This window comes from Neopsephotus bourkii, unplaced genomic scaffold, assembly GCF_033783945.1.
Source record: "Neopsephotus bourkii isolate Nb327-2 ecotype Australia unplaced genomic scaffold, CSIRO-AGI_Nbou_v1 NB_234, whole genome shotgun sequence".
Taxonomy (NCBI): domain Eukaryota; kingdom Metazoa; phylum Chordata; class Aves; order Psittaciformes; family Psittacidae; genus Neopsephotus; species Neopsephotus bourkii.
Window position 1 is genome coordinate 18,643,029 of NW_026900744.1, and position 15,180 is coordinate 18,658,208.

At 47.7% G+C, this 15,180-nt stretch overlaps 1 protein-coding gene across 5 annotated transcripts in view; it reads left to right on the forward strand.

The window, feature by feature from the left end:
- Positions 1-9,904: 9,904 nt before the first annotated feature.
- Positions 9,905-15,180, forward strand: part of SMG7 (SMG7 nonsense mediated mRNA decay factor) — a 66,967-nt gene continuing 61,691 nt past the window's right edge. For 3 of the 5 annotated variants that reach the window (XM_061345686.1, XM_061345685.1, XM_061345688.1), the window contains exon 1: positions 9,905-10,231. In XM_061345686.1, the coding sequence (XP_061201670.1) occupies positions 10,203-10,231 (29 nt within the window). In that variant the 5' untranslated portion in view covers positions 9,905-10,202. The remainder of the gene's footprint in view (positions 10,232-15,180) is intronic. The other 2 variants (XM_061345687.1, XM_061345689.1) reach the window with 1 other exon arrangement.

Genomic DNA, 15,180 nt, shown 5'->3' on the forward strand with positions numbered 1-15,180 from the left:
AGAGAGGGAGGGAAGCAGGGAGCAGGGCGGCGCCGCGTCTGCGGGAGCAGGAGCGGGGCCGCCCCCCTCCAGGCACAGCCCTGGGCACGCACGAATCGACGGCACGGGCAGGTGGCAGGGCACCTTGTACAAGCAGCGGGCGAGCACAAGCAGATATGGGACACACACACACACAAACGCAGGCTGGCGGTGCAGCCCCCCCAGGGGCTGAGAGCTGCGGCCACACAGCTGGGGATGTACACGCCTGTACGTATGTATACACATGGGCACACGAACACACACCCACATGCACAGGGGCACAAATATGTGCATGCACGGTTGCAGAGACATGTGCCCACTCACACACATATGCATACATATGCACCTACATATGGGCACACATCCACAACCCTTGTGTATGGGTACACCCACACAAATACATCTCTCTCCTCCAGAGAGTGCTGGGGAGATGTGGCCTGCCCACACCCCTCTATGCTGTACACATACAGAGGAGCTGTGCCCCCTCCCCAAGCAGTGGTGACACACTGGTATCCCCAGTGCTAAAGAGCAGTGTGTAAACACACACACACCTGCACACACAAGCGCACAGTGTTCAAGAGTAGCTACGCTTTGTGTATTCCTCAGTCCTGTGCAGATGACCCTGGAGACCCCAGTGCCTGCAGTCCCAGACCAGAACTCACAAAGGCCTTTCAGCTCCCCCACCCCCAGCGCAGGGGCACCATGAAGAAACTGGCTCAGGGGGCCTGAGCTTCCCTTGATACATTGATTTTACTGTCTGAAGGAAGTGAACATCAAATAGGTGCTGTGGATGCACCAAACTCCAGTCTTTATGGTCAGGTAAACCTGTACCAAACTCTGGTGGACTAATTGTCTACATTTCTTATTTGCATGATTGCAAAATTGCTGTTCTCCACTGAAGAATCTCTTCTGAGAAAGGGCCTGCAGAGCCCTCTCTGCTCATAGCCGTGTCAAGCAGAGCTGCGGGCAGCTGCCCTCACCCACCTCACAAAGGTGTCTCTGGCCTATTGCTTATAAACCTGCCAACAATGGGTTTCCCTTTCTCTTCCTTCACCTGTCCTCCTCCCTCTGTCCTTATGAGGTACCAGCCACAGGGCTTCTCAGCCACCATTATCTCCCCTCCACCTTCCTGGGCTGGTGGTTTTCAGCCCTGCCTGCAGCAGTGGGGTATGTTTCTTACTGTCCTGCTAAGACAAATTACTTCCAGTACTTTGCTTGCAAACGTTTGCCCTGCCAGCTCAGCTGAGTCCTAGAATGATCATTGGTCCTATTGCTGAGTGATATGAAGAGCAAGATCCCTGGGGAACAAACCCAATAGGATATTGAGTCTGTTTGCTCAGGGAACCCTTAAATCCTTGTTGCAGAGACCCTACCTGCAGTCATAATCTGGGGAGCACGTGCTGATGGCTACTGGTGGTCTCTCTTACCACATAGGGGCATGTAGCACCATGGGGTTATATTTTTATGCTGATTTTTAATTCACACTAAGCTGTCATTGAGGGAGAGGCGTGCTGAGACAGCTTGCTGCCACAAACACAAAATAATTTACGTTCTCAGAGGTTCACTCTAGGTGTTAGTCCCAAAGCCAAACAAACCCCATGACAACAGGCTGGTAGGTGACACAGACATGGCATATTTGCGGCAGGGCTGGCTTAGTTGGAGAATGAGGTAGAACAGCAGCCCAGCCACTGCCCTGCTGGGATGGTATAGGTGCTGCCTCCATAGCTAGCTTCCTTGACCCCTGCCAAAAACCTTCCCAGTGGCAGTGTGACCCAGGTGCAAGTCTGGATGGGGTCAGCTGTGCATTAGATGCATGCAGCAATCTCCAACCCATGAGAAGAGTCCTAATGGGGTCCCAAAAACATTGGGTCACCTTTGCTTGCTCAGCTGTGAGAATGGCCAGAGAAAGCAGATCCATCTCTTTCCATCAGCTGTTGTAGGACAATAAATAAACTAAGAAACAACATCAAGTCAGTAGTTACAGTGCTCTACTTTCCCACTAGCTCTCTATGGATATTTGATGATCCAACGGGATGATATTTTGGGGGTTGTGTTGAGCAGTTTTTGTGCTGCCCCCATGCTTACCCTGAAAGGGAGAGACTTGCTGCTTTAAGAAAGGTTGTGGCTCTCTGTAGTTTATCAGCAGTGCTGTGCTCAGCATAAAGCTGCCTTTAAAAACACAGCTTTGATTAGCATTTATAAACCTTAGGGTAATAGCAGAAAAAGGGAACATTCTTCAAGCCTGCCTTGGTCTCATACATGCTGGTCTACTGCGTGCATGTGCTCATGTCTCTGTCTGCTTTCACAAAACTTGTTCTCCAATTTTGTTAAAAAATAGGCAATAAGTTCAAAAACTGGAGTCTAACACACTGAGGGATAGAAATCTTTTCATTTGGAAAACTTGGGAGACCTGATGTTTCTGGGTAAGCTGTTTTCCCACACTGGCAAGGCAGGGATAACTGTGTTTGTTTGCCATTGCGGAGCCTCCAGTGTCTCTACCAGAGGTAACAATTGTGTGAAGTGATGGAACAAGCTAGAAGCCACCACAGCTCTTGCACAAGAGCCAACCTCAGGCTCATCTTAGTTCAGACATCTCCCCTGGTGATGGGCCCAGACCTCCTTGGCTCACCCTGGTTTATGTCACCACAGGTTTCAGATGGGAATGGCATTGTAACGCCACTGGTTTGACTCCAGCCCAGAGCTTCAAGAGGTCTTGACAATACACAACATGGCACTTCTCTCCTGTACATTCCCAACTATGATGGTGTCCTACCCCTTTCCCTTGGGGTGGTACAACTTGCACCAGTATGAAACATGGGGTTTTGACCTGTACAAGAAGACTACTTTCATACAGAAGAAACTGAAGCTCAGGTGAGAAACTTATTTTTTTTTATTTTTTGGTAAATCCTAGCTCCATTTCCCACTAATTTTGCATTTTGCATAAGAAATTTTGCAGGAGGCATGTTTTCCCTTCAGCCTTTCACAGATTGCACCACCTGCAGTTGCAGGAGCACCAGGTGCTGCTGCTACAGAAGGAGGCACAAATGGAGAAGACCACATGTGGCCGAGCTCTCCTGCTGCTTGCTGATCCCCACTGCAACCAACCAGGCGTGCCAGTTCCTGGTGTGCCCCGCCAAATCTCTCTGCCTGCTTCATTTCATGTTGGGGTTTGACTGTAAGCACCACATAGTGAAAGATTAATGTGGCCTGTCCAGATGTGGGTTATGCACTGCCTGGACATGGTGGGGATGAGGTCTGGCCAGTGATGCCTGTACCTTTTCCTCTGCTTTCCTGCTGTGTGCTGCGGTGGATAAATGATGTGGTAAATCAGCTGTCACTTAGCAACGCTGCCGGTTTGGGAGCCAGTGGTAGGTTTTGGCGTGGGAATGATGCCTGCAAGGCTGTGTGGTGGGTCAGCCAGCCCAAGGTACAGCACACAGAGATTTACACCCAGAGCAAAGCGCCTTGTAGAGACCGGGCTTCAGAAGGAGCTGAGTGCAGGGGGAGAGGCTACTCACCTCCAACACACTTATGTGTGCCAGAGGAGGTTATTTCACCTTTTTTTTGCCCCAGTGTTTTTCAAGGCAGCCTTTATTTTATGTTCCTTGCTGCTTTCCCTAAAAATGTGAGTGCAAGTTTCCCACTGTTGAAAGACAGGACCCATAGTCACAGGAGCCAGATGTTCCCTTGCAGCCCTTGCTGTGCATCGCCAGAGGGCCCCGAGTCCCCCGGCTGATTCAGGCTCCAACCCAGGTGACAGCAGGCAGCCATCTGCCATCTGCGGAGCTGGTACAGAAGGATAGACAGAGAGCAGAGGGTTGATTAGCTTGGTTTTATTCTCTGAGGAAGAAAGTAGCATGGAGAAATGCAGTGACTTGACTACCCTGACACAGAGAGCTTGCAGCAGCACTGCAAAGTCACTGCGGGACTTGAGAAGCACAGCCAGACCTGTTAAGCACACCTGAAACATTGCCTGTGGTTCACACCAAGGGTATTTTCTGCACGTGGATCTGTCCAGCTCTTCACGTTTCAGATGGATGGGCCTCACATGCAGTGGCGCTGTGCAGCAGAAGGCAGGAAGATCATGCCTGTGTTCATTGGGGTGAGGCACGGGGGGGGACCATGGTCCTCCCAGTACTGTCTTTCACCTTTTCTCTCCCCTTGGGCTCAGGAAGAGGAAGGGAAACCTTTCAGCTTAAAGCTTTTAAACTGACAGTTTGTAAACCCTTTCAATAAACCCACATCTACTGGAAAAACGGGCAATTCCTGCTGGGGAGTGGAGGGGCAGCCAGAGAAGGCTGCTCTGCAAGGGCAGAAGAGCAGGAACCTGAGCTTAAAAGCATCTCTCAAGCAGAGGATGGAAGTCCTGAGAGTATTCCTCATGTCTCTCCTGACTCCTTTCCCCATGGGCTGATCTCAGGTGGAATAAACCCCCTGGTTCCCACAAAAGCAGGTTTTTAATTTACACCCATTTTTGACATATAATCTGAATGTAACTAAACAAAGCCCATGCCTGAAAACCCAGCCTCTGCGAGGGCAAGGATTTGCAATTGTAAGGAAGCCAAACTGGACTGGCAGATTGAGCCAGGCTGGACCAGCCAAGCTGAACCAGTTGAACATGGAGCAACCACACAGGACAGTAAATGGAAGCACATGGGCACGGCTCAGGGCTAGCTGCTGTGGCATGAGCCTGGTAGAGCTGGAGGGAGCTATAAAACCTGTAGCAACCAGGTCTGAGGCCACATGGGATGGGACAGCCTGGCCCAAAGGGAGAAACCTTTCATTTCTGATAAAAAGCAAACATTCAAACAAGGCTGAAGAGCAGGCAGTGAAAGAGATGACTTACAACCAAGGTCTGAAAATTCATGACTAGTCCAGGGAGCATAGCCAGGGACCAACCAGTGACTGCTTCTTCCAGCTCAAGAGCTTTTCTCAGGGCATGGTTCATCAGGTCCTGGAACAAGCTGCCGAAGTATGGTGTGGGATAAAGCTCCCATGAGCTCCTGAAGATGTTTCAAGGTTGTGTGGTGGCCTCTGCAAAATGATCCCAAAAGCTGTGCAGCATTTATAGGACACTGGACTGACTTTTCAAGATATCTCCTCAGGAAGGTCAGCTTGGTAACAGATTTCTCTCTTGCCCATATTCAGCAGCTGAGAATCAGCCACAGATACAATTAGCTCTGCAGGCATTTTAATGTCTCTAATTGTGTCTGAGGTTACAGCTCAGGCATGCAGGATGGATCGATCTGTAGGGTCACAATCTGAGCTGGGTTTACACAGAATGGAGGTGTGAGCCGCAGGCAGTAGTCATGGCTCCCCAAGAACGTCTGCTTTCTCTTTCCCTTCCAAGGGGGATTTAGCTTTTATTTAATGTAAAAGGGTACTTCTTTTCAGAATGTGTGGCACTTACTCTCAAGGAATTAAAAGTAAATCCATTAGATACTTTATGAATTTAAGGATTAAAAGGGATTTCTCTAAGGGATGCAGCCTATTTTACAATTTTTTCTTTGTTCTGAGTGATATTTGCAAGGTAATAATGAATACTTGACAAACTTCTATAGAATAAAAATTCCTGAAGTTTTTTATATAGGTCATATTTGGAGAAATGTATTTGGGGTAAGATGAAGTTTTCATCATTAACAATTAAAAATCTCAGAAGTATCATCTGAGATGAAAACAAATATATTTTAATCACAGTAACATAATTACTAGAGGGATGAATACAGGGGGAAATTAAGACTGTTTAAGTAACTTCATTCTTTGTTTCTTCCTTCAAGTTCTTCAATTGCTTTTGAGTACTAATTTCCCGCATTCACAGCATTTAGATTGAAATAATCACTGAACCGGCTGAGAATCTGGCACTTCATCGTTCAGTTGTTGAGCTGTACTCTCATCTTTCCTTGATCCCAGGTTTTGACTCTAAGCAGCAGGAAAATGTGATATCTCAGAGACCTAAAAGCTGAGGTTTGGCACTGAGACAGAGGGCTGTCCAGCGGCCACATCTTTATGTGGAAGCAGAGGAACAGTTTACAACACAAAAGGGAGGCTGTGGACTTTGCAACACTCACAGGATATGCCTGGACAACTAAAGATGTTGTTGTTAATGAAGAAGGATGGGAGCAGGCTCTGATTTCTCCCACCTTTCCATTCTTGTCTTAAACAGCCTTAAGGAAATCTCTTCTGCTCCTCTGACCATCTGTTCAGTGGGAATGGTCAGTCACTCTCCTCTTAGAGCAGGCTAGATTCATGATTTGAGGATAAACATGCCCAAGGTCTGTTAAATGCTGAGCTTGTACAGTAGTAGAGGCTGTCAAAGGATGTAAAACAGGTTCAAATTTGGGATTATGAGACTTGCCCACCAGAGAGCCAAGCAGGTTCATCCCTGGGCATTTTGGCTGCATTGCTGGCTGAGGGTCAGGGTTATTCACTGTGTTCACAGTGTCTCTGGTCTACTGTCCTCATCTGGGGATCAAATCCTTCCTGGTGCTGTGTAATTAATAAAATGGTAGGCCACAGATATTGACCCATTAATGACAAAATTGATAATATGCATTGACCTCTATGGGAAATTTGCTTCTTTGAAGACAAGGCTTTTATCACAAATCTTTTAGAACAAAACTAAGGGCAGATTGACTTGTGGCTTCCCCTTAAATGGAAGGAAATTATCCCCCTTGTTGTGTACACCAAAAGGTTTGGAGAAGAATTTCCTAAGAAACAGAGCAGAGCAATCAGCAGCAACACCAAGTAATCAAAAATGTTGCATGGGAGAAACTGAGGCCAAATCCAGAGGCACAGGTATGTGGAAGAGCTCTCTGAGAGGCAAGAAGAGAAGGCAGGAGACAGAAACTCACGAACACACTGTCTAATGGACAGGTATGTTCTAACAACGCAGAAACTCAGAGGGAAGTAGAAGACCCCACAATTCAAAGGAAAAGCCCTGAAAAACAGAAAAACTTGCAAAGGCTCTGACATCCTTTGCCTCTGTGTCTGGAAGATATTCAAGAGGAGTGAGAAAGGACTAAGGGAGGCTTTGTGGCTGGGCAGCTTGCCCTAATGGGCTATAGCTTCCCCGCCATAGCTGCCCCGAGTTATGGCTCCACTTGGCAATTTATATTGTCATTAAACAGGCTAAATAAGACTGGCAACAACATCTATCAGATTCTCTTGCAAATAGCTAGGACTGCCTGCTCCCCAGTGCCCAAGACTCTGAAGTCAGTTCTGCCCCATGTGAAATTTTCAAGTCTTTTGGGGTGGCTGCAGAAGTGGACTGGACTCAGACAAGACCAAACAAGACAGCTGCTGAGTCAATGCTGCCTGTTCGTGATGCGGCATGAGTTTGACACCTCGAGGGAGTACCTTATGGCCTCCTGGGTAAAACCTACATTCATTGGCCAAAGAGATGCTGCAGAAAGCCAGAACATGCCACCCAATTCCTGGCAAAAATACCCCAAATCAAGTTTCTACCTTCAGGTTTTCCCTCTCCTATCCACATGCAAATGCACAGATCAAGAAGAGGCAGCCCTAGAAACTCCTGTTTGCACTGATGCAACATGTAGAGCTCAGAAATGCAGTTGCAGAGAACAACAGCCTGTGCTCCAGTGACTTTGTCTAAGGCCCAGCACAGTGCTAAAGTGGACTGAAAAATAAAGAATTGCTTATTCTTTATTTGAGCAATAGCAATGTAGGTTAACAGTAATTTTATTTTAAGCAATTTATTTTAAGCAATAACATTGCTGCCAAGGGGCATGAAGCAGAGTATGTGCCAGAGTGCTCTTTGCAGTTTGGTGGCTATCTAATAGTCAGGTTGTTTGATGCCATTCTGACTGGGAGGAAGCCTCTGGCATGTGATCCTTTCCAGCAAAAAAATAAAAGTATAAAAGGGTGTAAAAGAAAATTTGTTTGCCCAAGACTAAAGAGGGGTGAGGAAGTCCCTGGAATAGTCACTGGGAGAAGGTGATGAAGAAAACTGGCATGAAAATCCCAAGTCAGCTGTGTGGGAGGTAGGGAGGCTCACAGGGAGCCTGAATTCCTCTAAGGTTTTGGCTTTTCCTGCTTCAGCCAATGTGAACTGTTCTCATGGCACTGCTCCACTGCTGTGGATACTGTCAATGCAGAACTGGAGAAGGACCTGGCGGCAAATAGCAGGTGGAAGTGAGGGAGTGGTGGAAAGAAAAGTATCAGTGGCTTAAGGTCCTTCTGCTTTCAAAATCTAGGTTATTCAGCTCCATTGTAACGAGAAGGAATGGATGGAAAAGTATGGGAAGAGCAGAAATAGCTTGAGATACCTGCGCAGTAGTGTAGCAGTAACAGGAGTTGCACCTCCTCAGACATTCAGGGTCCCTGAAGCATACCAGCTCAGGAACCAGATGGGTGGCTCCAGATCATGTGGATAACATGAAGTGTCTGGGAGGGTCTTGGATAATGTGCCCCGAGAGATGCAGCTTCTAAGAGCTGCATTTGTGCATTGATACAGGAGATAAAATCTCAGGGCACCTGTGGCAGCTGTGGAAACTCAGCCTCCACAGGTTCTGGTCAGGCAGAAGCAGTCCCAGTTTGCCCAGTGCTGAACCAGTCTGCATCTGCTTTGCAGCCGAGAAACTGCAGGGATGGAGGCTGAGCCCAGAGCCTCAAGGACTGCTGCAATGCCTGCTGCAGGGGCTGCAGAGGATTCAATGGAGGTTTGGTGGCATGGCTCACTGCCCAGCCCTGATTGCACTGAAACTAGGAAACCAATTCTGCAGCCTGGAGAAGCTTCTGTTTAGACATGTGCGCTCTGAAAATAATTTCTCTGAACACATTCTTGTTTCAACCTGAAAAAATGGGATGGATTTATTTTTGAAACATGATCTTGCATTTTGTCCTTGGGGTCATTTACCTACTCAAATAACACAATGACATTAGCCAGCCTCCTTGGTGTGCATCTGATCCCAAACTGTCACCTGCCTCTTTTCCTCAGGCTGGCCCACTTGGTCAAATGGCTACTGAACGCAGTGGGAATTTTCCTGACCAAACAGACAGGTTTGAGCATAAAATGAGTCACAAATTAGGCACAGGAGTGGCATCACATGGTCTAAATAGTGTAAAAAGTGCAAATATTTAGATGTGATAGACTGCTGTACCAAGGTGCAAGGTTACTGCCTAGCATGCCCATGCAATGGCTTCACCATAAGACCTGCCACCTGCAGCACTGACTGTGGGGCCATGTGCTGCAGGACGCATCCCTGGTAAGGAGCCCACTCTGTGACTGAGCTTGCTGCCTCCCAAGCTATGGGTAATGGAGGGAATCTGAGATGAGGACCACTTGGGACACTTTGGGGTGATCCTCGGGGCTGGACACCTGAGTGTCCAAACCCTGGGAATCCTTCGGTGTGGGCAAGCAAGCAGGCAGGGATCGGGCACTCTGATTCACGTGAGCAGTCCAGGCCTACTAGCGTTGATCCCGCTAAAACCTCTGCCAGGAAAACGTGGGGCTGCCACTGTCGCCCGCGTGCGAGAGTCAGGGGTTCCCCCAGGTGTCAGGCCCCACCACCTCTCGGCAAGCTGACCCTCCCGCTTCCCCAGGCTCTTGTGAAGGGGAATCCGGTAAGACGGGCTACAGCGGAGCGGCGCGGCGTGGGGCAGCACAGCCTGCTGAACGCCGAGACTGCAGGCCTCAGCCCCAGCGGGCGGGAAGGCGCCACAGTTGCCGTGACGACATCCCGCTGCCCCCTCGGTTGCTATGGCAGCGGGCGCACCAATCGGCGGGCGCCGCCGGGGGTCGGCGGGGGGGAAGGTACGGGGGAAGGGTTTGATGGTGGCGCCGCCGGAAGTGCTGGTGGGGGCGGGGCCCGGCCGGAAGCGTGGCCGGCGACGCGGGAGGGTCCGGGCACCTCAGCGGGGCGGCGGGGGCGTGGGCGAGTGAGTGGTCGCGGCTGCCAGAGCCTGCCGGGGCCCTTGGCGTTTCCGTGGTCGGCGCTGCTGGGGCCGACGGGGCGCAGACGGTCTTTGCCCGGCCGGAGCGCAGAGCGGGGACACCCTCGCCCCTTCCTTCCTGCCGCCCCTCCCCCGCGGCGGCAGGCCCTGCACGGGAAGATGGCGGCGGCGGCTGGAGGCGGCAGCGACCGCAGCAGCGGCGGCGGCGCGGGCGCGGCGGGCCGGCCCGGGCTGTGAGACCCGCGGCGGGACGGAGCGGCGAGCAGCGGAGGATGAGCCTGCTGTGTGCGCAGTATCTCCGGTGAGAGCCGGCGGGGGGGAGGTCCGCCGCCTGCTCTGAGGCAAGGCTGCGGCCAGCGGCTCTGGAGGCAGCGGAGAGCTGGAGGACGTGGTTCCTTCAGACGTGAGGAGGCCTCACAGCGGCAGCGAGGAGCTCGGGACTGGGGGGGATGTGACTGGAGTGGGCCGGGGGGTTGGGGGTGCCGCTACGTTACCGAGCCCTGCATGGATAGTGGGGAGTGAGGCGGGACGGAGTCGTGTACCCATAGGCGGGTAGCCCTGGCTGCCGCTTAGCTGAGAGCGGCCCGGCGCGCCGAGGGCTTCTCAGCAAGGTCATGCCGGTGCTTGAAAGCCGCGGGGAGCGCAGGGGAGCCCATGCCGGTTTCTCTGCCGGAATTCTCCAGCGTCTTTTAAGTAGGCGCTTTATAACCCGGCGCTGCGGAATGACTGTGAAGTTTAATCCCAGCAGTGAAGTGAAACTTGCTCGCTCAGCCCTGTGAGGTGCTCTGGGAGAATGGGAGTAAAAAGAGTTGTGTCTCAGCCTTCAGCAGGTCAGCCCGAGGCCTGCTGAAAGGCCTGGCAGCTTACACAGTTGATCGGTTTCGGGGATTGTCAGCCGAGGGTTTGGGAGAGAAGGGAGTCGGCCATGGCTGTCCTTTGAAGCGCTTCACTGAACGGGAATGTTCCCAAATCCCTGAAGTCAAGAGCGCTAGATGGTGGATGCTGATATGAGGAAAACTTTTATAGGCTTTTGGGTGAACTTGTCTTTTGGATATGAAATGCTCTTTCTCTAGTGATTTTGGAGAGGAGCGTTGCGAGATACAAATGGCTTTTCCATATCTGTAAAATACCAAATGCTGTGTTGTCTGTGATGTGTTGCCCCTGCCTCATCCAGAGCTCCTTATGGAAAAGAAGTAGGTATGCCGAAAGGTCATGCACTTTCTTTCTGAAGAGTCCAGGTGTTGGTCTTTGCTTACTTCTGGTACAGGTAGTTCAGATCCTGTCTCAAGTTTATTGTTTCAAGGAACGAATATATGTATATAGATACTTTTTTTTTTTTTTTTCCTAACAGCAGTAACTTGCTGTTAGAGAAGAGAAAAATTATTCCTGGAAGAGAAAAATTACTCTTCTCTTCCAGGCTACTTGTCTATGCTGTCTTAAAGACTTCTTCATTCTTTGCCATTACATTATGGTAAAATCTCTTAAATGCCTTATTGCTAGCTCTTCTCTACTAGTAAAAGACTTACTTTTGTGTTGTAGTATGTGTCTTAATTTTGTAACCTCTTGCTTCCCCCTCTGTCCCCGTGGCAACAAGTCTTTGACTGCCTTGTTTCATTATAAGGTGGTACCGTGGAAGTCATACTTGTCCTGTCTCAATCACATTGCTGCACCACCAGACTTAGCATTCTGTATTCTGCTGCACCAAGCTGGAGATCCTCCTTGCCTACAAGCATGTAGGCACTAATCACCTATTTCTCCTAGCTTTGCTCCTCCAACACAGTAGCTTATCTTGAGCCCTTATTGCTTTTTCTTCACTGCTTTTTTGTATTCTGCCTAATGCTATGGGACTGAGGCATCTGAGGCCTAATGTATTAAAAGTAGTGACTCCTGTGTTTGTCACCAAGAATCTTATCTTCTCCTAAAAAAACTCTAGGATACTCCCCCTCCCAAACTTTTGAAGTACTTTGAAGTTGGTAATCTTCACCTTCTCTCTGTAGAGCATTTGGGTTTGTTCCTTTGTATAGAAGGTAAGCTTAGGGAAGGTTTCTTGAAACCTGTGAACTGCTTTTTATATCCACAGAGTGTATATATTGTTTGATTTGCATAGAGCAGAAATTGAGCTGTATATTACTGCAGCCCAAGCTCATAAAGTGAACTGGGTATAGAGCCTCAAAGTCTCAGAGCCAGTTCTGTTAGTCCTTTGCCTTAAGGAGGAGGGCATCCTTCTTCTTACTCTAGTATTACACGCTCAATGTGAGTGTAATAATGAAGGAATAAATGGACAAAGGTATAACAATATGCCAGGGTAGCTTAATAAAACATTGTGCCAAATGAAGATGTGGAACACTTAGTCTCTGCTGGTTTCCATTGTCTTAAAACTAAGGAGGGACATAAGTTTTTGTGAGAAACCTTTATCTGTATTTGAAGTTTAGACAGAAGAGAGCTGAATTTCTAAGGTGACCACATAATGGTTGAACAACGAGTGAAATAATGACTCTGCAAGAATTGAGATGCTGAAAAAATAAGTAGGAAAGAAAGGACTTCTAGTTGGAGTGCCATAACTCCTGCACTACTGGTCTCTTGCTTTCTATATAGATGTATATGAATCAACTCTTTTAAAATGCTGTCCTTAAAAGACTGTGCCACTTCAGTCAAAGTGTGAGAACTGAGAAACACCAAAGAATCCTACAGAAGTCTTCCAGAAAGAGCAAAGAAGGTCAGACTTCATGTACTGAATCATTCAAAAGTTGCAGGAGTTTGTTTTTAAGTCACTTTCATATGTTGTAAGAAAGTGTTGGGATTTTTGCTTTCTTAGTCTTATTATCCTTTGCAAGGTCACCTTTCAAGATTACTGAGTGTATTCTGTCCCATCAAGTTTGCTAGATACTTCTGTCAGGTCACTGTTTGAGTCACTTCCCAAAGATTTTGAATTGCATCTGGTCAGGTGAGTAGACCTAGAGCTTGTAGGAAAAAGAGGCATGGTTTGTGTCTGTTCAGGTGAATGTGTTTGTCTCATCTGGTTAAAAATTTGTATCCATATTACTTGTGCTGCTTTGGGAATCTACAAGTACTCCCCATAAATCAAAGTAATCTCCTGGGGCAGTTGCCTTACAGTAAATGTTTCATTTATTCTGCTAGGTACAGAAGAAGTAATTTATAAGCAAAATTTCTAGCATAATACTGCAGAAACTTCCAAACACAATCTTTTTATAAGGTAGTACCAAGCTTCAGTCCACGTTTGCTCACATTAAGGAAATTATGTTCATTGCTGGTTTTGTATGTTCAATTTTATAATGTTCAAAATGTAGTTAATTTGGATTGAAAAGTTAAGCACTTTGACTGCCTCAATTGCATTTCATAAAGATGTGAACTCAGTTAGTAGTTAAATGTGGCATTATTCTGGTAAATTGTGGCATTTAGCACTCTGTAAACATAGAATACAAGTGCTCGAATTACAGGGCTTAAACACTGCTTAGAAATTCTAGTGCTGGCAAACCAGTATGTAGTTTCCTGTAGCCTTATGATGATGCTGTAACCAACTTCATTAAAGGCTTGACTGCTTTAATAATTTAAATTGTGGCTCTTTTCAAAGACTCATCAGTAGCTCCATTAACTTCTGCATCTGCCATGTCTCTCCGTGGTTGCTCCTTTGTTGTCTGCCAGTTCATGATGTACCTCTTACAGTGTTTCTTCACTGTTAATGAAGGAGGGTACAGCAGAGGTAATTTAATGCTGCATTCTCTGCATGTGAGCATGTTCTGGTACTGATTCCTGATCAGGATGGTGTGAAGTTGGTTTGTCAATGCTGGAAAAACAAAAAACAGGATACTGTTTGAAACTGAACCTCTCATGATTTAAGTTATGCCAATTGTCTGTCGTCTTCCCACCATATGTCATGGTAGAGAGCCTGACTCTTCTCAATCCCCTTCCCACATGTGTGTGGCTGCTGTGGGTGCCCCACAGCCTTCCCTGCCCCAGGCTGGCCAAGCCCCACTGCCATAGCCTCTCCTCCAGCCCCATATGCAACTGCTCCAGCCTGGGCTGCCCTGCGGGACCCTACTGACCTTGCTCCAGTTGTTGCACATCTTTCTTGATTTATCTTGGTATCTGAACAAGACCAGGCAGTCTTGGAAGGTATTCCCTCCATCTTTTTTATATTTTGAAATTATTAATGCTACTCTCATACATTGTTTACTCTTTAATTAATTTTAAACGGGAGTAGTTGGGAGATCAAATACTGCGTTGGACTTCCTCGTAGCACAGTGTTTTCTTAGGGGGAACATAAGAGGAAAGTGTCTCTCCTTATTTTGTCCTCCTCCCTCTTCTCCATACAAGGTGTTTTTAGCATTTGATAACTAGAATTGCTGCTAATATTTAGTATGAGCAACACTTACTCTTCTTTAAGAGTGAAAGTAATGATTTTAAAAGGCAGATAATATTGATGATTACTACTTACTACTGGTCAACAAGCTTTTTGTGGTGAGCTATGAAGTAAAAAAGAAAAAAAAAACAGTACAGAAGTGTCGGGCAATTTTCCTCTGAGCTTTCTGCTGAAGGAAATTAATCTTGCTGAGAGCCCCAGGACACGAACCTTGGGGCTCTGGGCAGCTGTTACTTGCTCCCTTCTTTTGTCACAGGGATTTGTACTGTTAAGCAAACTCCTGCCACCCATGGGCAACTTGTGCTAAAGTCACAAGTTGTCTGGGTGTCCAGTCACAGATCTGATACTTTTTTCATGTCTAGATTCCTAAGGAAGCAAGGCTTGTGCAAATGTACTTCTTAGCACTTTTTTCTTTCCTTTCTCAAATGGCTTTAAACAAAATTTAGTGGTCTTCTGTAGAGGGATAGAAGTTTCAAAGTTTACTGTCACCATTAACTTTAGGAAAGTTAGCTGGATAGAAGAGTAATCCAAATGAGCCTGTCTGTTGAAAGAGAAGTAGAGCTCAGCCAGTGTAAATCACCACATGCAGAGCTTCGTGTCAGCCACGGCATGTGCTTCTCTGTGTGTTGAGTTTGAGTTTGCTCTTCTGCATGGAGTAAATAGTGAGGATTTGAATGCATGTACAGTTTAGCATGTGGTGGGCACATTTTTCTGCTGGAGGGACTGGCAGGAAGGTGACTGTGTATGAAGGTGTGCCAGAGGGAAGTGGGCTGCAATAATCAGAGAACTTGACTCTACGTGTTTAGTACTTGGCAAAAGCTTGGCCATACAGGCAAAGGGTGTGTTTTAAACTTGAACGGCTTCTGATA